The sequence below is a fragment of the Pipistrellus kuhlii genome, unplaced genomic scaffold, assembly GCF_014108245.1.
Source record: "Pipistrellus kuhlii isolate mPipKuh1 unplaced genomic scaffold, mPipKuh1.p scaffold_m20_p_9, whole genome shotgun sequence".
Lineage (NCBI taxonomy): Eukaryota > Metazoa > Chordata > Mammalia > Chiroptera > Vespertilionidae > Pipistrellus > Pipistrellus kuhlii.
The window spans coordinates 32,006,821-32,032,491 of NW_023425595.1; the positions used below are offsets into that span (position 1 = coordinate 32,006,821).

Genomic DNA, 25,671 nt, shown 5'->3' on the forward strand with positions numbered 1-25,671 from the left:
TTCTAGTAATTTTTCTATAATAAGAGAGGAATATTCTAATTATCCGTTACGCCCTTCTTTTAACTTGTATTTTCAGTTTTACCCAAGTAGGTCTTCATGGAAACTTAGTTGAATATAGGATTCAGATTGTGGGTCACTTCAGAGTTATGAGCTTAGAAGTGTGTGTGTGTGTGTGTGTGTGTGTGTGTGTGTATGAAATACCTGCTAGTGAAAAAAAATTTGAAAGAGAAAATTTGAGATTGTGAAAGTACTGCTGTTCTAGTGCCACAGTTCAATTTCAAGATCCCTTATAGGTTCTTACATTCTTCACTGTTACCATCTAATTTTTATATCCATTATAGATTTTGGAACAAGTACTAGCAGTGGGGGACTTTTTGGAACTACAAATACCACCTCCAATCCTTTTGGAAGCACATCTGGCTCCCTTTTTGGGCCCAGTAGTTTTACAGCTGCTCCCACTGGAACTACTATTAAATTTAATGTAAGTATTTTCTTCCAACTTTTGTGGAACTTCTCTCCCATTTGTACATTTGCAGAATGAATCATAAAATTTTTTCTCTTTTGAATGATGCAAAACTTATTCTCATTCTTCCCAAAAGATGTGCTAAGAACAAAATCTGTAACTAGTTAAATAGTAGAAAGGAAAGGTCTTAAAATATAAATCTAGATTAAAATGCACATTTGAATTATTTTACCCCAGTCAAATTTGTATTCACAAGGTTGATTTTAACAGGTAATATAAGGTTGAATTTGTACTAGTACTTACTGTCTTCATAATTTGGCCTCTGAATGGTCAAACATTCATTATAGAGGTAAGAAATTTGGCGCAAACTAGGAAAATAAGACCTCTTTTAGGAGATACATGGAATCACTCATCAATATTGTGTGCTAGTTAAAAATAAAGTTTTTCTTTTTGAAATGGCAAAATGGGCAATAGAGTTTTGTTTTCTTTGGTGTTTTCTTTTGTTTTTTTTTGTTTTTTTGAGAGGAGTTAGGTAGAAGATTAGAAGGGAAGCTATTATTTATAAAAATATATGAAATACCACTTGCTGCGATTGGTTGGAAGATACTTAGGATAGGCTTGAGGCAGTTAGCCTAATGGCAATCTGGCAAAAATAGGTTTTGTCAAAAGTTCAGAACATTCAGAAAGAAATTTCCTAGGCATAATAGTACTGAATTTAGAAATGTTAATTTAAAATGAAAGTAAATACAAATGATAGAGAAAAATACTATGTATTGTCTCAGAAAGTACAATAATTGAGAAAACTGACATAAGTAAGAATCTTTAGTTACTTGTGTCTTTTTCCTCAGATGATCATAGGGACCAGGGGGAATCAGGCTTCCATATTTGTTAAATGCAATAATAGTTATAAAGCAAACATTTCAGAGCAGAGAAAGAGGTCCATCTCAGTAATAGAGGTTTAAATGTGTATATTGGATAAATTGGATAAAGTTTTCCTATATAATATTTAATATCTTTTAGTAAATAATTAGATAGTTTGGTTATGGCAGTGATCGGCAAACTCATTAGTCAACAGATCCAAATATCAACAGTACTACGACTGGAATTTCTTTTGAGAGCCAAATTTTTTAAACTTAAACTATATAGGTAGGTACATTGTTATTAACTTAATTAGGGTACTCCTAAGCTGGCCTTTGCTAAAAACTCAAGGGGCCAAAGAGCAGCATGTGGCTCGCGAGCCGCAATTTGCCAATCACTGGGTTATGGGGTTAATTTCTGGGTTTGTGATAACTATTATTGAGATTGATGTATGGAGAGAACAGACATGCAGTGTATTTAGTCAAGCATCCTTGGAACCATCTCATTAGTGAAAGACCTAATGGACTTAGTTATAGGGTTCAGTGGTTGCAGAATTGTATCTGTGAGAGTAGGGATATCAAGACTTTCAAATTTGCTTTTATCTTCTGTTGCAGCCTCTTACTGGTACGGATACAATGGTTAAAGCTGGAGTTAGTACTAACATCAGTACCAAGCACCAGTGTATCACTGCTATGAAAGAATATGAAAGCAAGTCACTAGAGGTCAGTAAAATGCAATACAGAATATCAACCTAACTTTTTTATTCTATTGGAGAGCTGCTTTTGAAAATTTTTTTATTTTTAGGATCAAGCGATTTACATTAGGTTTATGTAAAAAACTAACAAGTTATTTTTTAAATTAACGTACTATTTATAGATGTGTATTGTTTTAGGCAATAATTGTATGTATGGGCATAATTCTGCTAATAGTGTATTCTGATTGGATGTTACCCACACTACACTGAGCAGTGTGTCTGGAGTACATGTGTGTGTTTTCGTTTGTTTGTTTTTGTTAATCCTCACCTGAAGGTATTTTTTCCATTGGCTCTTAGAGTGGAAAGGAAGGAAGGGGAGAAAGGAAGGAGAGAGAGAAGGAAACATCAGTTGGTTGCCTCTTGCCAAGACCAGGTTGGGGATTAAACCGTCCACCCTTCGGTGTGTGGGCTGTCGCTCTAATCACTTAGCAATACCAGCCAGGCCATGTGTGTGTTTTTAATAAACTTATTCAAAGTCGTAAATATACATCATAGTAAGCTTTCACTGAGTAAACTACACTCATGTAACCAGGGTCTAAAGACACAGCATTACGAGCGCCCTTGAGGGCCCCCTTTGTGCCCAACTCCCCAGTTACAATCTCCCCCTTCTAAAGGTAACTGCTAACCTGAATACCCATATTTTGCCTATTTTTGTATTTAAAGATGAAATCTTACATTATGTGCTTTTAAATTTCCTTTTACATTGAGATCATCCATGTTGTTTCATAAAGTTAGTTTATTCTTGTTCCTGTGTAGTTCTTCATACATTTTGATTATTATCCTTGATGGTAGCTGTTGCTTCTTCCTACATCCCAACTACATTTGCTTTATTGGAGAGTGCAGAAACATCATGACTTGTGAGACAAAACTACTAAACTTTATTTCTTCTTTCCTTAAGTTTTCTGAACTCTCCAGAATCCTTCATATTTTAACCTGCTGATTTTTACATTTGGAGTGGGAGTAGACAAGATTATTATACTAAAAAATAAAAGCATTGTACTGAAGGAATTATCCTCAGGCTGCCTGTTTTTTTGTTTTGTTTTGTTTTTTAAATCCTCCCTGGAGGATATGTTTTAATTGATTTTTAAAGAGAGAGAAAAAGAGAGACCTCTATTGGTTGTCTCTGGGGATGAAACCCGCAGCCTTTTGGTGCACAGGACGGTGTTCAACTGAGCCATCCAGCCATGGTGCTACCTGGATCTTTTAAAAAATTAAAAAAATTTTTTTTTAAATAAATTTATTCATTTCAGAGAGAGAGAGAGAGAAGGGAGACAGATAGAAATATCAATGATGAGAGGGAATCATCAATCGACCGGCTGCCTATTCCATGGCCCCCTCTGGGGATCGAGCCTACAACCTGGCCCTGGCAAGAATCAAACCCGGGACCCTTTAGTCCGCAGGCCAGCACTCGATCCACTGAGCCAAACCACCCAGGGCTATCACTCTCCAATAAACTGTTCTCACTTCTGTCAGCTATTGGCTGGGGTCTTTTTATTAAATGGAAATGGAAAAGTTAAGTATAACTGAGGTATGTGTACTATGCTGCCTCTTGCAAACTTAATGATCTTTTTAAAAAATTTTCTTTATTTGTTATGGTATTGCATAATTGTCCTCATCCCCCCATTCCCACTCCAAACCCCTCCCCACATATGCTTCCACCCCCCTGTTGTCCATGACCACTGGTTAGGCTTATTTGCATGCACATAAGTCCTTTGGTTGATCTTTCCCCCTTAACCCCACCTTCCCCTATCTTCCCTCTCAGGTTTGACAGTCTGATAGCTGCTTCTCAAACTTAATGATCTTAAGAGTTCATATATGCAGGCGAAAAATTATAGATAAAATTTCCTTAAAATGGGACAGGTGGAATAAAAAAAAAAAAGCTTCTTTTAGCAAAAAAGGCATGGTCATTAATGGTTAGTATGCTGTTAACTTTGTAAAAAGTCCTGACCTTTTGTTTTGGAATTAATGCCACCTGCATGTCTAGTTTTGAGTGCAGTAAAATAGAATTGCAAATCACTCTTATTTTCATCCTTTTCCAGTATTATTTGTTTGTTTCCGTAGTAGCAGAGTACACCAACTCTTTTATATTGCCTTTTTGCTGGAAAATGTTGTATGTTGAATAAAATTTTCAATTAAAAAAGTTATTGTTTATAAAAGAAAATTAGATTAAGATGGGTTGATTTTTTGGCCTGTACTTTTATGGAAAAAAAATGGTATAGATTTTAATGTCCATTATACATGATTGAGAATGTTTTCTCTTATGACAATAAGTTAATGTCATTTGTAGTTTTCAGTTTTCTAGTCATGGTTTTTGTGTGACTATGGAACTTAAATACTATATTCAGGTGTAAGTTTCCTAAATAAATTTTTGGATGCATAGTAAGATTGGAAATATGTTTTCCATCTAGGAACTTCGTTTAGAGGATTATCAGGCAAACCGGAAAGGCCCCCAGAACCAGGTGGGAGCAGGTACCACAACTGGCTTGTTTGGGTCTTCTCCAGCCACGTCTAGTGCAACAGGACTCTTCAGCTCCTCCACTACTAATTCAGGCTTTGCATATGGTCAGAACAAATCAGCCTTTGGAACTAGTAAGCAATTGACATCATATTGGGCTATATTGAGGAGGGACAGACAACTAAAAGTAAACCATAACTAAAAATAACGTCATAAGTGCTATTGGAAAAAAAAAAAATTCAGGGATGCTGAAGGAATGAGGAGGGCCTGGTGTTTTGGGGGAGGTGGGGAGGCATATAGTTTTAAATGAAGATGGTTAAAGAGGGCTTTACTGATGAAGTAACTTTTTGTTGTTAATTCTCACCCAAGTATATTTTTGCATTGGTTTTATTTTTTAATATATTGATTTCATAGAGAGGAAGGGAGAGGGAGAGGGAGAGGGAGAGGGAGAGGGACAGAGACAGAGAGACAGAGAGAGAGAGAGAGAGAGAGAGAGAGAGAGAGAGAGAGAGAGAGAGACTCAATGAGAGAAAATAATTGATCAGTTGCCTTCTGCATGCCCCATACAGGGGATCGAACCTACAACCCAGCCATGTGCCCTGACCAGGAATTGAACCATGACCTGATTCATAGGTCAAAATTCAACTACTGAGCAAACCGGCCAGTCCATTGATTTTTAGAGAGAGTGGAAGGGAAGGAGAGAGAGAGACAGAAACATATATGTGAGAGAGACACATCGATTGGTTACCTCCTACACACATCCTGACCAGGGGCAGGGATTGATCCTTTAACCAGGGCCCACGTTATATCCCACGGAGCCATATCAGCTAGGGCTGGTGAGGTAACATATGATTGTGAGTGAAGGATCATTCTGGTAGCTGCTATATTAAGAGTGGATTGCAAGGGGACATGGGTGGAAACAAATCAGTTAAAAAGCTAGTGCTCTATTTACATGAGAGATGATGTGGCTTGAATGAGAATGGTGCTGTGGAGATGGTAAGAATGACTATTTGACTATAGAACTAGTGGGATTTGCTAATAGATTGATTTGTTGTGAGGTGTGAAAGAAGTCTAGGGTAATTAGTAAATTACTTTATAAATATACACCTACATGATATAAAGTTTATGAACTAATTTTTAAAAAGTATTTGTAACCAAATAGCTTTTCTTTCTCTCACTAAGCCACCAGTTTGCCTCAGGAAAAATAGCAAAAGATAGACTTTTCATAGATTTCTAGAGGGATCTATATACACACCCCAAAAAATACACTAATAAACACATTTTAAGTGGCATTTAACATTCTCTTCAGTCTTTGTATTCTGTGATTTCGTTTAACCACATATTCTTTGAGTATTGTCATGTCACAATCCTATGCTGAATATATTGATATAAAGAGAAAGCCTCTGTTCTGAAAAAAACAACAACTTAGTGTAACAAGGTTAAAATGCACACATAGACTTCAAATGTAGCATGTGTTCTTCTAATGTAGAAGAAAGTTATGGGCTTAAGAAGGAAGATCACTTGGAGTCCGTATTATTCTAAGAATTAAGTCTGAAGGAAATCTGGAGTTAGGTGAAAGGATGGAAAATGAAACAGTTATTCATTTTGAGTAGGGCAATAGAGATATGTAATCCATATAATAAGTCTGTTGTAGTAACTGGATAATGTGAGGTTCAGGGTCTTTTGCCCTCCATTTATTCTTCATTTCTATTTCCTGAAAGGTACAACTGGATTTGGAACAAATCCAGGTGGTCTCTTTGGCCAACAGAATCAGCAAACTACCAGCCTCTTCAACAAACCATTTGCCCAGGCCACAACCACCCAGAACACTGGCTTTTCCTTTGGTAATACCAGCACCATAGGACAGCCGAGCACCAACACCATGGTAAGAAAACAGGCCCTTACATACCAGGTGTACCGGTTAGTAATGCGGATTTTGTAATCAAAGTAAACACTATAATTTCAAGGGAAACTTCAAAAGTGCTTTATTCAAAATAATGTCCATTGCTAGCTACATATTTCCCCCATCTTTCAGGTAATTTGTGGATACCATCCTAAAAGAACTTTTCTTATTTTGGGGCAAGTCATTTCAGAGACCCAATTTTTCACTTCTTTGTACATTTTATTATTATTTTCATTTATTTTTTAAATAAAGCTTTTTAAAAAAATATATATTTAATTGATTCTTTACAGAGAGGAAAGGAGAGAGAGAGAACTAGAAACATCGATGAGAGAGTCATCGATCAGCTGCCTCTTGCACACTCCCTACCGGGGATATGCCCGCAACCAAGGTATATGCCCTTGACCGGAATTGAACCCCTGACTCTTCAGTCCGCAAGCTGACGCTCTATTCACTGAGCCAAACCGGTTTCGGCTCTTTGTACATTTTAAAGTGCTGCTTAGAAAGTGCATGTGCCATTGATCGGAACACGTGGTAATCTGAAGGAGCAAGATATGGTGCATATGGCAGAAGGGTTAAAACTTCCCAGGCAAGGTCTTTTAATGTGTCTCTAACTGGTTTTGAAATGTGTGATGGTGCGTCATCATGAAGCAAAATTACTTTGCTGTGTTTTCTGGAACATTCTGGCTGTTTTACAATCAAAGCGTGGTTCAGATTGATTATTTGTTGTTGGTAGCGATCAGTATTAATGGTTTCACCTGGTTTTAGAAGTTCATAATACACCATACCTTCCTGCCTGATTCCACCAAACATAGAGCATTGTCTTCTTTCTGAAGTGATTTGGCCTTGAGTCGATGTTGATGGTTGACCTGGATCAACCCATGATTTCGTGTGTTTGGGATTCTCAAAATAAATCCACTTTTTTATTTTATTTTATATATTTTATTGATTTTGTACAGAAAGGAAGGGAGAGATAGCAAGTTAGAAACATCGATGAGAGAGTCATCCATCAGCTGCCTCTTGCACACCTGCTACCGGGGATGTGCCTGCAACCAAGGTACATGCCCCTGACCGGAATCGAACCCGGGACCCTTCTGTCCCCAAGCCAACGCTCTATCCACTGAGCTAAACCGGTTTTGGCCACTTTTTTTTTTTTTAATATATCGATTTCACAGAGAGGAAGGGAGAGGGATAGAGAGCCGGAAACATCAGTCAGCTGCCTCCTGCACACTCCCCACTGGGTATGTGCCCGCAATCCAAGCACATGCCCCTGACCAGAATCGAACCTGGGATCCTTGAGTCCATAGGCAATTGCTCTATCCACTGAGCCAAACCGGTCAGGGCTAAATCCACTTTTCATCGCCAGTCACAATTCAATGCAAAGAAGACTTTCTTTCATGCATTGAAGCAACATTTTATTGATGACTTCGGTTTTCCATTTGTCTTTCGTTCAGTTGATATGGCACCCATTTTCCTTTCTTTAAAATCTTTCCCATTGCTTGTAAATGATCAAAAATTGTTTCCTGAGCTACATTTACTCTTTCTGTAAGTTATTTTGAGTTTGACATGCATCTTCATCCAATATGCTTGTAATTGTTGGTCTTCAAACTTTTTGGTTGACCTGGATATTCTTTATCTTTAACATCAAAATCATCATCGCATTTAAAGCATTTAAACCAGCATTCACAAGTAGCTTGAGATGGCGCATGTTCACCATAAGCTTCCCAAATTATTCAATAACTTTTCAGCAGCACTTTTCTTCAAAATAAAAGTAATGAATTGAAACTTACTGTAAATGCTTTTTTTTGGCATGAAATTTGACATTTTTAAGCATAAAAACATCTGTGATATTAACACCTTCAGCAAATTTGACATATGAAGTTTTGAAGCTTGTTGTTAATACAACAAAATAGCATACATATCATATCGCATATATATCAATATATGTGTAATTCCATCTATTAAAAAACATTCTCGGGGGGGGGCAGTGTTAAAATATGTACACAGATAATAATTTAATAAAAAAATGAAAAAAACACACAAAACATTCTCATTAGTAACTGGGACACCTGGTAACTCCAGGTGATATTTATAGAGCTAAGCAATGAGGATTTTATCATGTCAAAGCAAGTTCTACCTGTACTACTTTTCTTAAGGATTGATGGTATGTAGTAATGGGAAGAGAGCAAAATAGTTGAGTAATTGATGCATAGATTGTATTTTAGGCTCTGTGTATTCATTGAGAGGCTCTAGAGCAAGTCACTTATCTTTTCTGAGCATATTTTCTTATCACTAAGAGCAGCTGGGTGTGCTACAGTTTGCCAACTGAAAGCCACACTTCAGGGCATTGACTCCAGCCATTCTGTAGATTATAGGAGAAAAGACTTATAAATTACTGGCTATATTCAAAATTTTCTTTTAGTTTTTTTCCTTAAGCAGAGTTGGGCAAAGAAGTTTAGTTAATTAAAATAAAGGGAGAGCCAGATCTGAGAGCCATATTGGGTAGATGCTGTTTCTTTGTAGAAAGTAAAGTAAAAGAGAAAGTCTTTACATCATTACTAGTTTTTAATCTAGGGATTCTTTTAGGAAAGTATAATGTCAAAGGTAATTCAAGGTATGCTTTTTTATTAGAATTCCTGGAATTTACCAGGTCTGTCTAATTTTTTTAATACGTTCAGAGTTTTAGAGAAACTGCCTGATGAAAAAAAAAGTACAGCTAGACTCCAAAAAATCATCAAAATACTTGCAAATGGTAGCAGTATATTAAAAAGGATTATATGCCATGACCAGATGGGAGTTATCCCAGAAAAGTTGGCTCAGCATATCCTACATAATAAAAGCCTAATATTTAAGTGTCCAGTTGACCAGTCGGTGTTCAACCAATCAAAGTGTAATATGCTAATGATATGCTAAGGCTGCTCAACCGTTACTATGACATGCACTGGCCACAGGGGGCAGATAGTCCGACCAGTAGGTTAGCTTGCTGCTGGGTCCAGCCAATTGGGATTAAGTGAGATGGACCAGACATGCCCTGGAGCCCTCCTTCGGTCCCTCCTGGCTGACCAACCTCCTGCATCTCTCTCTGGCCCTGATTGTGTACCAGTGGGGTCCCTTTGTCTGGCCTGTGCCCTCTTGCAATCCGGGACCCCTCTGGGGATGTTGGAGAGCAGGTTTCAGCCCAATCCCATAGGAGGAGTACTGCTCAGCCAGAAGCCAGGCTCATGGTGGCTAGCACAGTGGCAGTGGTGGAAGCCTCTCCTGCTTCCGTGGCAGCACTAACGATGTCCGAGGGCTCCCAGACTACAAGAGGGTGCAGGCTGAGGGACACCCTTGAGTGCATGAAATTTTGTGCACTGGGCCTCTAGTGACAGTATAATAAGCCATAGAAATAGAATAAAATACAAATCCCACATGATCACCTCACTAGGTGCAGAGAAAGTGTTTGACACAGTTTTACGATATAAAGAATCAAAAAGAATTAGAAAGGAACCTAGCATTGCCAAAGCATTCTTGAAAAAGAAGAAAGCTTGGAAAACGGTAAGGGTTCGATCCCTGGTCAGGGCACATGCCTGGGTTGTGGGCTCCATTCTCAGTAAGTGGCAAGCAGGAGTTAGCAGATCAGTGAATGATGTTTCTATCTCTTCCTCTCCCTTCTCTGAAATCAATAAAAATATTTTTTAAAAATACAGTGCGGTACAGACATGATATTATGCACATAGATCAGTGAAACAGAATTGAGAGTCCAGAAATAAACCCTCTCATTTATAGACAGTTGACTTTATTTATTTTTAAGAAATGCAGTTCTTGCCGAAACTGGTTTGGCTCAATGGATAGAGCGTCGGCTTGGGGACTGAAGGGTTCCGGGTTTGATTCCGGTCAAGGGCATGTACCTTGGTTGCGGGCACATCCCCAGTGGGGGGTGTGCAAGAGGCAGCTGATGGATGACTCTCTCTCATCGATGTTTCTAACTCTCTGTCTCTCTCCCTTCCTCTCTGTACAAAATCAATAAAATATATTAAAAAGAAAAAAAAGAAAAAAAGAAATGCAGTTCTTTTTATTTTTTATTTTTTTACAGAGAGGGAGAGAGATAGAGAGCTAGAAACATTGATGAGAGAGAAACACCGACCAACTGCCGCATGCACACCCCCTACTGGGGATGTTCCCTCAACCAATGTACATGCCTTTGACCAGAATCGAACTTGGGACCTTTCAGTCCACAGATCAACACTCTATTCACTGAGCCAAACCGGTATCCGCTTATTTTTCTTTATTGATTAAGGTATTACATATGTGTCCTTATTCTCCCATTGGCCTCCGCCTCCCACTCATGCCCTCACCCGCCTGGTGTCTGTGTCCATTGGTTAGGCTTATATGCATACATACAAGTCCTTTGGTTGATCGACAGTTGACTTTCAATAAGATAACAAGGTACTATAGTGAGGAAAAAATAATCTTTTCAATAAGTAGTGCTGTGACAACTAATTTTCTATGTGCAAAAAGAATGAAGTTGTACTGTTTCTTCTCACCATGGTTGTAACTATAAAAATTAACTAAAAATAGCCCTTACTGGTTTGGTTCAGTGGATAAGAGCGCCGGCTTGTGGACTGAAGGGTTCCAGGTTCAATTCCAGTCAAGGACACATGTCCAAGTTGCGGGCTTGATCCCTAGTAGGGGGCTTGCAGGAGGCAGGTAATCAGTTTCTCTCATCATTGATGTTTCTATCTCTCTCTTCCTCTCCCTTTCTCTCTGAAATCAATAGAGATAATTAATTGGAAATAGATTAAGTTCTTAAATATAGAGCTAAAATATAAAACTCTTAGAGGAAAAGAAGTTAGGCAATGGTTCCTTAGATTTAACATCAAAAGCAGCAAATTAAAAAAATTGATTGGGCTTTATCAAAATTAAAAAATTTGTGGATCGAAGGTTTATTAGCATGAAAACAAATAGAATGCCTGAAGATGGGAAAAATATTTTCAAGTCATATATCTTATAAATGACTTGCATCTAGAATGTGTAAAGAATGCTTATAATTCAGTAACAAAACAACTTTTAAAGTGCCCAAAGTAAAAAAAAAAAAGGGGGGGGGGTGCTAAAGACTTGATTAGATAGTTCTGCAAAGATGATATACAAATGGTTAATAAGTAGATGAAAAGATAATCAGTAGTCATCATGGAAATGCATATCAAAACCACAATGAGATACCACTTCAAAGATTTTGGAACTCTCATATATGTAATCACTTTGAAAAACAGTTTGGTGCTTCCTAAAAATGTTAAACAGAGTTACCATATATACCAGGAATAAATACCAAGTTGTACACCTTGATATTTCTCCAAGAGAAATGAAAACATAATAACTTGTATATAGCCCAGCCAGTGTGGTTTGGTGGGTGGAGCATTGTTCCGTGTACCAAGTTGTCTCACATGCCCAGGCTGCAGGCTCAGTCCCCTGTAGGGGGGCGTGCAGGAGGCAGCCAATCAATCTTCGATTTTCTCTCTCTCCCTCGCTTTAAAAGTTAGTAAAAACATTTAAAACATCAAAAGGCTTATACACAATCTTGTATTATAGCAGGACTTTCATACCAGCCAAAAGGTGGAAAAACCCAAATGTCCATCAATGATGAATGGATAAATAAGTATGATATATACGCACAAACACTCACACACTCACACTCTAGAGGCCCATTGCACAATTCATGCAGGGCTGAGTTCCAGTTGGCCCCACCCGTGATGGACGGTTGGCCACTGCAGTGGCCATCATAGCTACTAGTCATTCCAGCGTTCCAGTCACTGGCTTTTTATAAATATAGATAACCAGAGGGCGGGTGCACAAATTTGTGCATGGGTGGGGTCCCTCTGGGTGGCTTGCAGGGATTGGGCCTAAACCCACAGTCCCAACACAGCCTGTAGCTCCAACCTGCTACAGGTTGCTGCTCCTGTTCATCCTGGCCCCACTGTACCTGCCGCAGGCTGAGAGAGATCCTCACTGCCGCAGCAGCGCTCACCAGCCAATAGCCCTGCGTCTGGCGCTCTCCCAAGGGGAATGGCCTCTGGGACCGGGCTGAAGTTGGCTCTCTAACATTCCCCGATGGGTCCCAGATTGCGAGAGTGTGCAGGCCTAGCTGAAGGACCCCACCAGTGCACAACTGAGCTGGGGAGGAATCTCAGGAGAGTTCCAGGATGTGCCTAGCCCATCTTGCTCAGTCCTGGTCAGAGCATCTGTTCCGTGGTGGTCAGTGCATGTCAAGCGAGCAGTTGAGCATCCTTAGCATATCATTAGCATATTATGCTTTAATTGTTCGGTCTATTTGCATATTACCCTTTTATTAGGATAATATAGGGTGAAGTATTCTGATATATTCTATAACATGGATGGATCTTTATACATGCTAAGTGAAAGAAGCCATTCACCAAATACCACATTTTATATCATTCCTTTATATGAAATGTTCAGAATGGACAAATCCATGGAAACAGAAGGTAGATTAGTGATTGGTTATCTAGGAATGGGAGGGCAGTAACTGTTAATGGGTTGGGTTTTTATTTTTATTTTTTTTATTTTTATTGATTTCAGAGAGGAGAGAGGGAGAGAGATAAGATAGAAACACCAGTCATTGATTTGCTGCCTCTTGCACTCCCTCTACTGGGGATCGAGCCTGCAAACCAGGCATGTACCCTAACCCGGAATCAAACTGACCTCCTGGTTAGTAGGTCGATGCTCAACCACTGAGGCACACCAGCCAGGCCCAGCGGTTTCTTTTTATAGTGATAAAAGTATTCTAAACTTAGAGAGTGAGGGTGATTACACAAAACCATTAAATAGTCTTCTATAAATGAGTAAATTTTATGATACGTAAATTATGTCTCAATGAAACTGTTTAAAAACACTACTTTAAGTTGTCACTTCAACAATAGTCCATTAATACAGTAACTTTCTTTTGTAAACTAATGTGTAAGTAAAATATCTTAATCATTGGGTGATACAAGCCTTGCTTATTTGAAATTTGGTTCTGCCACTCGGTAGCTGTGACATATTAGTCAAACTGATTGCTCTGAGGTTTATTTTCTTTTGGAAAATGGCCCAGCTTTTTAGGGTTGTTGTGAAGAAATGGTCTATATAGAATGTTAAAGACAGTACTTATCACATGAACTAAAAAAGTCAACTATTACTAATTTAAGAAAGACACTTAATCTGATTACTGTAGGACATCTTTTAATCTAGGTTACTTTTTGCAGGGTTTATTTGGAGTAACCCAAGCCTCACAGCCGGGAGGTCTTTTTGGGACAGCTACAAACACCAGCACTGGGACAGCATTTGGAACAGGAACAGGTCTCTTTGGGCAGACCAATACTGGATTTGGTGCTGTTGGTTCGGTGGGTTATACATTTAATTATAATATGAAGAGGTGTCTAAATCTGTTAAAGGAATTTCTAAAAATGATTTGACTGTCTTTCAATTATTTTATTGGGTATATTATGTGATTTGATACTGAAAAGTTATTAGGTAACTTGAATAGGTTACTTTTCAAATAGTAAGTTCTTTTTTTAAACTTCTTTACCTCAATGCTTGTGTGCAGTTTTTGATAGCAAACTACCCTCTAACTTTTTAATTTAAATTGTTGAGTCTAAATTGAGAAGCTTTCATTCTTAAATCAGATAATTTTTAACTTTTTGTTCTGACCTGTTTTAGGTGACAAGTTGATGTGATATTTGAGAATTAAGTATTTTTGGTATTGGTAAAATTATTCATTGTTGGTGTTTTTACAGTTCTCATGTTGCTGAAGGCTTAACTGAATTATTTTCCATGTTATTTAAGTAAATTACAATTTTAGAATGTGCTTGACCTAAAAACAATAGTAAATTCTTGATTACCACTGAAACTGTATGAGAATCAGTATGAAGCAGTCAGCCTGTAGTATACCCATTATAAAAAGCTTTAAACATTGTGTGGGTAAATTTATAAAAATCTCTAAAACATGTAGTTCTGATTTTATAAAGATTGGAATCTGTTATTTCTTTGGTTAGCTAGTTGAGGTGAGAAAATTGTGAAAGTTATATAATGCCTGAGAAAGTTATTTTTAAATAACCTTATTGAGATATAATCTATGTACTACACAATTTACCCTTTTAAAGTTTACAATTAAGTGGCTTTTATTATAGTCACCGAATGTGAAATTATCACCACAGTCAATTTTAGAACATATTTACCACCCTAAAAAGGAACCTCATACTCATCACTTCTCATTGCTGCCAATTACCTCAGGCCTGCTTTCTATCTATAGGTTTACCTATTTTGGTCATTTCATATAATGGAATCGTATAATGTGACTGATTTCTTTCTCTTAATGTTTTGAAGGTTCACTTATAGAATGCTTACGTTTTTTATTATACTTGTTTCTTTTCTACTGTCTAATTAAATACATGATACATTTCTGTTACAGATTTTAAAAATATATTTGATTCCTGTATTATTTTTCTTTGCCTCTCTGAAAACTTGTTTTTGCTGAGGGGTTTCCATTAACTTCTGAGGCAGTATTCATAATGTTAATGTTGCTCAGACTAGTTTACTTTTCTGCTAGTCTTTTTTTTTTAACATAAAATTTTTAAAATATTTTTTAAATTGATTTTAGAGGGGAAGGAGGAGGGAGAGAGAGAATGAAACATCAATGATGAGAGAAAATCATTGATCAGTTGCCTCCTGCATGCCCCCCCACTGGGGATCGAGCCCACAACCTAAGCATGTGCTCTTAACCGGAATGGAACCTGGGACCTTTTAGTCCACCGACCGAGGCTCTATCCACTGAGCCAAACCAGCTGGGATTCTGCTAGTCTTTATTCATCCTCCTTTTATATATATATTTTATTGATTTTTTTTTTTTTTACAGAGAGGAAGAGAGAGGGATAGAGAGTTAGAAACATCGATGAGAGAGAATCATTTATCAGCTGTCTCTTGCACACCCCCTACTGGGATGTGACCGCAACCAAGGTACATGCCCTTGACTGGAATCGAACCTGGGACCTTCAGTCTGCAGGCTGATGCTCTATCCACTGAGCCAAACCTGTTTTGGCACTCCTTTTATCTTAAAAAAAAAAAAAAAAATACATTTTTATTGATTTCAGAGAGGGAGAGGGGGAGAGATAAAAACATTAGTAATGAAAGAGAACCATGGATCTGCCTCCTGCATGCTGCCCCTCCTTGGCATCCGCCCTTCCCCCCCACTCACTGGGAATCCAGCCCACAACCCATGCATGTGCCCTTGACCGAAATTGAACCCAGGACCCTTCAGTCTGTAGGTCTATGCTCTAACCACTGAGCAAAACCAGCCAGGGCTCCTTTTATCTTTTTTATAAAAATGATTTCCTTTACTTTCCACCCAATCCCGCATACTCGAGTTAACCTCTATTTACTATTTTTTATACTAAAAATTTTTCCTATATTCTGTTCTTTTTAGACCCTGTTTGGCAATAACAAGCTTACTACATTTGGAACCAGCACAACCAGTGCTCCTTCATTTGGTACAACCAGTGGCGGGCTCTTTGGTAACAAACCAACCCTGACTTTAGGAACCAATACAAACACTTCCAATTTTGGTACATATAAAAAGCAGGTTTGGCTCTCTTAAAGTTACACTGACTATACCACACATCATTCTCCTGATTCATATGATTGGGAATATTTAAAAATTCTCAGGTAAGCCATAGCTCGATGTCAGTACGAGAGGGATAGATTTAAAATCATGGACATGGGTTGAGATACAAGAGATATTCAGTTGCCTTTCCTCATTCATATATGTTTGTACTCTCTGATTTGGATAAAATGGGCCATTCAGCACATGCAGCAGTACTTTGCAGAAAGTTCTCTAATGGAGATAGATTTTTTTCAAAATTAGGACACATCATTTTCTTTGGATTAATTTTTTAAATCAGTAGTTGAGAAAACACAAATGGAACAAAATTGGTGGAGATAATACATTCTGTTAGGCCAGGTTTCAAACAGGGAAGTAGTGCATAGAAACAAGAATTTCATGATTCTTGTTTTAAATGTTTTTTGTTTTCATTTTATGAGATTTAATGATTTGAGACCTTTTTGATATTGCGGATTTTTTTAGTTATAGTTGCAGAAAGCTTTACTTTTTATTACATGTTCATTGTAAAAGATTCTGAAAATTCAAATAAGATTAAACAATAATTGACAAAACAAGCCCTAAACTTTTCTTTGGAAAAATTAGAACCCGTTTAAAGGAAACATTATACAGTATTATGTTAAATGCCTCCGATAATTATCAAATTAAATTTTCAAACAAATTCAACATTATTGTGTTAAATCAGATAATGGAAAGTTCATTTTATCACAAAATAGTGGTTTAAATATTTGCTAAGGATTTCAGAAACATCATTAGGTGCTGGATATCCAGTGGGGCGTGAGTGCAAAGGTATGGCTATTTGCCATAGATCAGTAGTCACATAGTTTTCAATGAATGTTTTTTTTTTGTTTTTTTTTAAATTAAACCACATACATGTTATTTTCAAAACTTGAATGTCAAGAGCAAAACTCTGGCTATTAAATAACAACAACAATGCCAATGCAAAACAACAAAATGAGAAATCAGAATTATGGACATACTATTATTTTTAGCTACTAAATGAGTCTCTTTTGTTGATGGTGTGTTTTTTAAAATTGATTTCCGAGAGGAATGGAGAAACATTGATCAGTTGCCTCCCTTACACACTGTGATTGGGAATTGAACCCACCACCTTTTGGTTTATGGTACGACACTCCAACCACCTCAGCCACACCAGCCAGGGCTCAGTGAGTTTTTAAATGATCTTGTAACATTCTGGAGAAAAGGACTATCGTAATCGTCCATTAAAAGGTTATATGTTTTTACAGAAATATGAACTAAGTAAAGTAGATAGGTACTTGTCAGGTACCAATTCTAATATTTATATATTTTGTAACTTCTTTTGCTTGATTGCTCCTAGTAATGATTATCATTCCAACTGTAATTCTTTTTGGTTGTACTTTATGAAAGGAAGGTTTTGAGGCAGTAGACTTGGTTAACATGGGCATCTATTTTGTGTACTTGTTTTTATCTATAGAATTAAGATGGGAAAGATATTTAAGCAATAAGTCAGTGTCAGTGCTTTTCATCCTTTTTTTTTTTTTTTTTTAAGTCACTATCACTTTTCCCCAAGGAGCCATTCAAGACCATTTTAGCCCTCCCAAGAACCATTTTTACTCCTTTTGAAAATGCATACTTTTTTTTAAAAAGTATTGAATGTTTTTATTTATTTTTAATATATATTTTTATTGATTTCAGAGAGGGATAGAGGGAGAGAGAGAGAAACAACAATGATGAGAGAGAACCATTGATTGCCTGCCTTGTGCATGCCCCGTACTGCAGATCATCGCTGCAACGTGGGCCTGTGCCCTTGATGGGAATCGAACCCAGGACCTTCAGTCTACAGGCCGACACTCTATCCATTGAGCCAAACCAGCTAAGGTCATATTTTTTTCTGTAGCACAAAATCAAATGTTACTTCTATCTGACTTAGTATTTGTGTAGACTACAGAAATGTATTGATATTATTCCAGGATTGCATATTTTGGGTTTATGTGGAGATTTTTTTGTTTTTACTCATGTTCAGTGATTTGAAAATGGAAGGTCTCATCATTATCTGATGTTTCCCACCAGCTTACATGCTGAATTTGAATTGCCTTTTTTGGGATTGTGCTTCATTTTCCCCCCTTTTTATTAAATTGTGCTTCATTCTGATAGTGATTAATCCATACTGTTAAAGGTTAAGATACCTGCTGCAATTAATTGGTGTTGCCAGATCCTTCAGTTATTCTTTAGAGTTATCAGCTTATTTTCTTGGTAAATACTTATGGATAAGCTTAAGTGACTCTGATAATGTCTGAATTTCTGAATGAATAGGATAGATTTAAAGAGAAGGATCCTTTGGGTATTGATAAGATGGTACTTAGCAATAAATTGGTGGCTCTTCTATGCTGCTTTTGTATTCAAATAGCTCCTTTAACTGTCGTAGACATCTTTTTTAAAGCTTATTTCTAAAAATTTATTTGAGAGATCCTGGCCAGTGTGGTTCAGTGGTTGAGTGTCAAGCCAGGAACCACGAGGTCACAGGTTTGATTCCTGGTTGTGTGCTCGAACCGCAGTAGGGATGTGCAGGAGGATACCAACAGATGATGTTTCCCCCTCATTGATGTTTCTATTCCTCTCCCTTTCTCCCTCCCCTGCCCCTCTCCCTCTCTTTCTCTCTACCTCTCTCTCTCTCTCAAAAATAAAAACATTTTTTAAAAATTGATTTGAGAGAAGCATAATTTGTTGTTCCACTTATTTATGCATTCATTGGTTTATTATATGTGCTCTGATCAGGGATTGAACCTACAATATTGGCATATTGGGACAACCCTCTAACCAATTGTGCTACCTGGCCAGGGCTAAGCTGATTTTTTTTTTTTTTTTAAATATATTTTATTGATTTTGTACAGAGAGGAAGGGAGAGAGATAGAGAGTTAGAAACATCGATGAGAGAGAGTCATCGATCAGCTGCCTCTTGCATACCCCCTTACTGGGGATGTGCCCGCAACCAAGGTACATGCCCTTGACCGGAATCGAACCCGGGACCCTTCAGTCCCCAAGCCAACGCTCTATCCATTGAGCCAAACCGGTCTTGGCTAAGCTGATTTTTTTAAGGTATAATTATATTAATTTCAAATATACAACTTAATGATTCAATATTTATATGTATTGGGAAATGATCACCAGTGTAAGTCCAGTTAATACCTGTCTCCATACATAGTTACAAAATTTTCTTTTTCTTGTGATGAGAACTTTTATGATTTACTCTCTTAGCAACTTTCAAATATGCAATTCAGTATTTTTAAAAATATACATTTTGATTTTTTTACAGAGAGGAAGGGAGAGAGAGAGAGTTAGAAACATCGATGAGAGAGAAACATCCATCAGCTGCCTCTTGCACACCCCCTACTGGGGATTTCTCTACAACCAACGTACATGCCTTTGACCAGAATTGAACCCGGGACCTTTCAGTCCACAGGCTGATGCTCTATCCACTGAACCAAACCAGTTTTGGCAGTATTATTAACTTTAGTCACTATGCTGTACATTATATCCATATGACTTATAACCGGACATTTGCAGTTTTTGAACCCCCCGCTTTTACCTGTTTCACCTATTCCCCCCACCTCTAGCAACCACCAATCTGTTCTCTATCTATGAGTTGAATATTATGTATTGTCTATTTTTTAGATTCTACATATGAGACTATGTTGCATTTGTATTTTTCTGTCTGACTTGACTTTTTTCACTTAGCATAATGCCCCCAAATCTTACCTTGTTGATGACTAGATTTTATTGTATTTTTATCTCAATAATATTCTGTCCATCTGTATATACATACACACACACACACACATACACACATAAAAGCCTAAGTGACCATTCTACCAGTAGCTATGACATGCACTGACTACCAAGAAGCAGATGCTCTGACTGGTAGGTTAGCTTGCTGCTGGGGTCCGGGACGGGTCAGATGGGCTGGACACACCCTGGAACTCTCCCACAGTCCCTCGCTGGCCCTGGTCGTGTACCGGTAGGTCCCTCATTCTGACCTGTGCCCTCTTACAATCCATGACCCCTTGGGGATTTCTGCAGGCCAGGCCAAGGAACCACACTGGTGCACGAATTTGTACACTGGGCCTCTGCTTGTAAATAATGAACATGGGATGCATATATTTTTTGAGGTAGTTTTTTCATTTTCTTTGGATGAATATCTGCAAGTGTAATTGTTGAGCTGTATGACAGTTCTACTTGAAATGTTTTGAGGAACTTTAATCCTGATTTCCATAGTGGTAACACCATACAGTGGTGCCCTTTCTTCTATGTCCTTGCCAATACTTGTTTCTTGCCTTTTTTTTTTTTTTTTTTTAATATATTTTATTGACTTTTTTACAGAGATGAAGGAAGAAGGAGAGTTAGAAATATCGATGAGAGAGAAACATTAATCAGCTGCCTCCTGCACACCCCCCACCGGGGATGTGCCCGCAACCAAAGTACATGCCCTTGATCGGAATCGAACCTGGGACCCATGAGTCTACAGGCCAATGCTCTATCCACTGAGCAAAACCTGTTAGGGCATTTCTTGCCTTTTTGATGTTAGCCATTCTAACTGTTGTGAGGTGATAATTAATGTGGTTTTGATTTGCATTTTACTGGAAATTAGTGATGTTGAACACCTCTTTTTGTGTACCTGTTAGCCAAATCTATATAAAATGTCTATTCAGATTCCCTGCCCATTTTCTAATCAGATTTTTTTTGCTGTTGAGTTGAATTAGTTCTTCATGTATTTTGGATACCGTATTTCCCTGAAAATAAGACATCCTCCGAAAATAAGACCTAGTGCATGGAAAGATAAGACATCCCCTGAAAATAAGACCTAGCGCAACTTTGGGAGAAAAAATTAATATAAAACACTGTCTTATTTTCGAGGAAACAGGGTAGTAACCATTTATTCAGATGTATGATCTGCAAATATTTTCTCCGATGTAGTAGTAGGTTGCCTTTCATTTTACTGATGATTTCCTTTGCTATATAGAAACTTTTTAGTTTGATGTAATCCCACTTGATTATTTTTGCTTTTGTTGCCTTTGCTTTTGGTGTCAGATCCAAAAAATCATCACCAAGACAGATTTCAGGTGCTTTCTTATAGGAATTAGTTTGTTTCAGGTCTTGTGCTTTAAGTCTTTTTATTTTTATTTTTTTTTTGTTTTTTTTATTTTCTTTTTCTTTTTTTCTTTTTTTTATTATTATTTTTTTTACATATTTTATTGATTTTTCCCCCCTCCCTCCCTCCCACACATCCCCTCCCTCCCCAGAGTTTTATGTCCATTGGTTGTACTTATATACATGGATACAAGTCCTTCAGTTGATCTATTATCTCCCCCAGATCCTCCTCCCCTCCCCGCTGAAATTTTAAATCCATTTTGTGTATGGTGTAAGATAGTGGTCCAGTTTGATTCTTTTGCATGTGGCTGTCCAGTTTTCCCAATATCATTCATTAAAAGAGACTATACTTTCCCATTTGTGTATTCTTGATTCCTTTGTCGTAAATTAATTGATAATTAAGTAATTGTTCTTAATTGTAAAAATTGTTTGAAATGACAGAGGTGATAAACTTGTCAGTAAGAATCTGAGGAAATGTGTGGTATAAACAGTGTAAGTTGGGACTTATATCCCTCCTGTGGGTTTGAGGTAGTTCAAAAATATTTTGTTTTCTGCTGTTTATGGGTATGGATGATACTTTCTGGTTAAATTTTTAACTCAAAAAGAATATCTCCAAGTACGTTTTTTTCCTTAGATATAGTTTTATTGATTTCAGAAAGGAATGGAGAGGGTGATAGAAACATCAGTGATATTTTATTACCCAAATATTTTTGACATTTTGCAAAGTTGCTGCCTCCTGCATGCCCCCTACTGGTGATTGAGCCTGCAAGATGGGCATGTGCTCTGACCCAGAATCAAACTGGGACCTCCTGACTCATAGGTATACAAAAAACCACTGAGCCATGCCAGCCAAGCCATTTTTTTTTTCTTCTAAAAGGATTGATTGTGCTTGAGTAAGCAGTACTCCGTTTTTGTAGCAATGCTGTTAATTAGCACAATTAAAAAGATTTAATGAGTGTGTGAATTAAATATTGAGATGAAGTCAGATTACTGCTTGGATTTTTAAAAGACTTTAGAAATTTGTTCTCAAATTGTATAAATTCAACTTTTTTTCTTAATCCTTTTATTGAGATAATAATCCAGCTATTGATCTTACAGTGTATAATCTTAGTAGGGGATACTGTAATACATTCCAAGATACTCTGTTTATTCTGTAAATCTTTTATATTTGTTCCTCTTTATGATATCTTTAAAAAAGACTTTTACCAACAAGGTTTGCTGGCCAATCATTGAATATTGTTTTCCTCTTATGAAAGACATTAATGATATGTTCATTAGGTTTTTTGTTATGTAGCTCCACAAAGAGTGCAGAAACAGTGTTGACATATATGAACAAAAGAGAAATAATAGCAGTAATGTGATGTAGGTGTGTTTGTGGGAGAACTGTGGAATTTACAGGGGCATTAGGATTTTTCTAAATGATGGGTCATAGTGAAGGAGGGTGGTTTATACAACTCTCCATTATCTCTTTGAAACAATTCAATTCAAGAAGTTTATGAGTGGCTATTTTCTTTTTAATATCAGCTAGCTGAGTACTTGAGTTCTTCTATGAGCTGATTGAATATGACACCATTAAAGCTTCTCATGTGTGATCAGCCACTTATTATTATCCATATAACATCCATTTGTTCAAAACAAAAGTTGCTTCAGAGAGTTTTTATTTTTATTTTTTTAACACATTTTTATTAATTTCAGAGAGGAAGGGTGAGGGATAGAGAGATAGAAACAACAATGATGAAAATCATTGATTGGCTGCCTCCTGCACAACCCCTACACAACCCAGGCATGTGCTCTTGGCCAGAATTGAACCTCAGACTCTTCAGTCCACAGACCAACACTCTTACCTACTGAGCCAAACCAGCTAGGATGCTTAAGAGATTTATAAGTAATTTTCTCTTAACAAGAACCTTTAGATTCAGTGAAGTTAATTTGTTGACTATCTTATTTTTTATTGAAAGTTTAAGGGAATTGAGTTTTTCTTTTAATAATCATGAGACATAGGTTGAAGACTTTGAGCCTTACAAAAGTAATGTTTCCCAAGCTCAAGCACAATCACTTTGCTTTTAAAAATTGGATATTATCCTATATTGAATTGGTATTTCAAGGCTGAAATGTATCAATAGGGAGTCTTGTAGTATTAATAAATTAGCCTACCATTAGGATACCTACTTTAAGGATGTAAAACTTAGGGTCAAACTGCTTTGCATTAAAGTCCCTTGTGTAAGAAAGTGAGAGTTGTATTTAAAGTACAATCCACTCATTCTTTTGTCTTTCTAGGTTTTGGCACAAATACCAGTGGGAATAGTATTTTTGGAAGTAAACCAGGACCTGGGACTCTGGGAACTGGGCTTGGTACAGGATTTGGAACAGGTAAGGAATTGTACCATGAGATTTAAGAAGTAATAATTTTGGCTGTCTAATTGTTGGAACTTAAGACTTGAATTTAATCATATGCCTGGAAATTAGAGGTCTAAATTTTCATTTTTACAAATGGATTTATAATACATTCCCAGCAGTTATGCTTTGCCAGACTTTAAAACATTGACACATTTTTCTTATGCTCCCTTTCTATAAAATGTTTCTTCTGACAGTCTTGGTCTATCTGGGGTTTTCAGTGTGTAATGCAAGACTTGTTAATATATTTAATTTTTTATAGAGAGGAAGGGATAGGGATAGAGAGTTAGAAACCTCAATGAGAAAGAATCTTCTATAAGCTGCCTCCTGCACAATCCCCATTGGGGATTGAGTCTGCAACCAAGGCACATGCCCCTGACCGGAATCAAACCTGGAACCTTTCAGTCCTTGGGCCGATGCTCTATCCACTGAGCTAAACAGCCAAGGGCTAGGGTGACATTTTTAACTTTGGGTTCCCTTGTGTTGCCTTTCTGACCTTGGGCTGTTCATTGAGTAAGCTTTATTACCAAATGTTCTGACTTTTTGTAAATTCTATGCATACTTTTATTTTGCTTTTCAAAAAATTTTATAATTTAATAAATCTTTATTGTTTAGATTATTACAATTGTTCTTCTTTTTTCCCCATATAGCTTTCCTCCACACGGTTCCCACCCCACCCTCTGCCCTTACCCTTGGCCCCACTGTCCTCATCCATAGGTGTATGATTTTTGTCCAGTGTTCAGCATCCCCTATACCCCCCCCCCCCCGAAAATTGTCAGTCCACTCCCTTTCTATGCCCCTGATTCTGTTATATTCACCAGTTTATTCTGTTCATCAGATTTTTTATTCACTTGATTTTTAGATTCACTTGTTGATAGATATGTATTTGTTGTTCATAATTTTTATCTTTACCTTTTTCTTCTTCTGCCTCTTTTTAAGAACTCCTTCCAGCATTTCATATAATACTGGTTTGGTGGTAATGAACTCCTTTAGCTTTTTCTTATCTGTGAAACTCTCTGTCTGACCTTCAATTCTGAAAGACAGCTTTGCTGGGTAGAGTAATCTTGGTTGTAGACTCTTGCTATTCATTACTTTGAATATTTTTTGCCACTCTCGTCTGACTTGCATAGTTTCTGTTGAGAAATCTGCTGACAATTGTATGGGTGTTCCCTTGTAGATAACTTTTTCTCTTGCTGCTTTACTTTCTATTTGTTTTTTGCCATTGGCATTTTAATTATGATGTGTCTTGGTGTGGTCCTCTTTGGAGTCCTTTTGTTTGGAGTTCTCTGTGTTTCCTGGACTTGTAAGTCTATTTCTTTCATCAGGTGGGGAAGTTTTCTGTCATTATTTCTTCAAATAGGTTTTCCATATCTTGTTCTCTCTCTCTTCTGGCACCCCCATAATTCTGATGCTGGTTTACTTGAAATTGTCCCAGAGTCTCCTTACACTATCTTTATATTTTTGGATTGTTTTCTTTTTGTTTTTTCAGTTGAGTGTTTTTTGCTTCTTTGTATTTCAAATCTTTGATTTGTTTCTTGGGATCCTCTAGTCTGCTGTTAGATCTCTGTATAATATTTTTTATTTCAGTCAGTGAACGTTTAATTTCTAGTTGGTCCTTTTTCATATCTTTGAGGGTCTCACTAAATTTATCGGCCTTTTCTAGAAAATTCTTGAAAAACCTTATAACCATGGTTTTGAACTCTATATCCTGTCATTTGCTTTCCTCCATTTCTTTCATTTGTGATCTGTTTCTTTTTCTCCACATTTTGGCTGCTTCCCTGAGTTGATAGAGTGGCTTTATGTGTTAGGTGTCCTTTAGGGTCCAGTGGCTTAGCGTCCCACAGTCACCTGAGGTGGACACTCTTGGTGCACCCCTTTGTGAGCTGAGTGCACAGTTTTATTGTAGTTAGGCCTTGATTGTTGTTGGTATCACTGGGAGGAATTGACCTCCAGGCCAATTGGCTGTTAGGAACAGCTGTGTCTATGCTGAGAGAACTGTACCAGAGACATCCTTATGAGACAAGACTTGCAAAAGCCTCTGTGCTCAGCTTGGATGGGATGGAGTCTCAGAGCGGAG

The 25,671-nt window shown here is 37.4% G+C and overlaps 1 protein-coding gene across 12 annotated transcripts in view; it reads left to right on the forward strand.

Annotated features, from left to right (window-relative positions):
- Positions 1–25,671, forward strand: part of NUP98 (nucleoporin 98 and 96 precursor) — a 98,740-nt gene that overhangs the window by 14,444 nt on the left and 58,625 nt on the right. For 6 of the 12 annotated variants that reach the window (XM_036427946.2, XM_036427947.2, XM_036427944.2 and 3 more), the window contains exons 5-11: positions 342–481; positions 1,936–2,043; positions 4,484–4,664; positions 6,252–6,415; positions 13,666–13,803; positions 15,882–16,020; positions 23,478–23,570. In XM_036427946.2, the coding sequence (XP_036283839.1) occupies positions 342–481; positions 1,936–2,043; positions 4,484–4,664; positions 6,252–6,415; positions 13,666–13,803; positions 15,882–16,020; positions 23,478–23,570 (963 nt within the window). The remainder of the gene's footprint in view (positions 1–341; positions 482–1,935; positions 2,044–4,483; positions 4,665–6,251; positions 6,416–13,665; positions 13,804–15,881; positions 16,021–23,477; positions 23,571–25,671) is intronic. The other 6 variants (XM_036427945.2, XM_036427936.2, XM_036427942.2 and 3 more) reach the window with 3 other exon arrangements.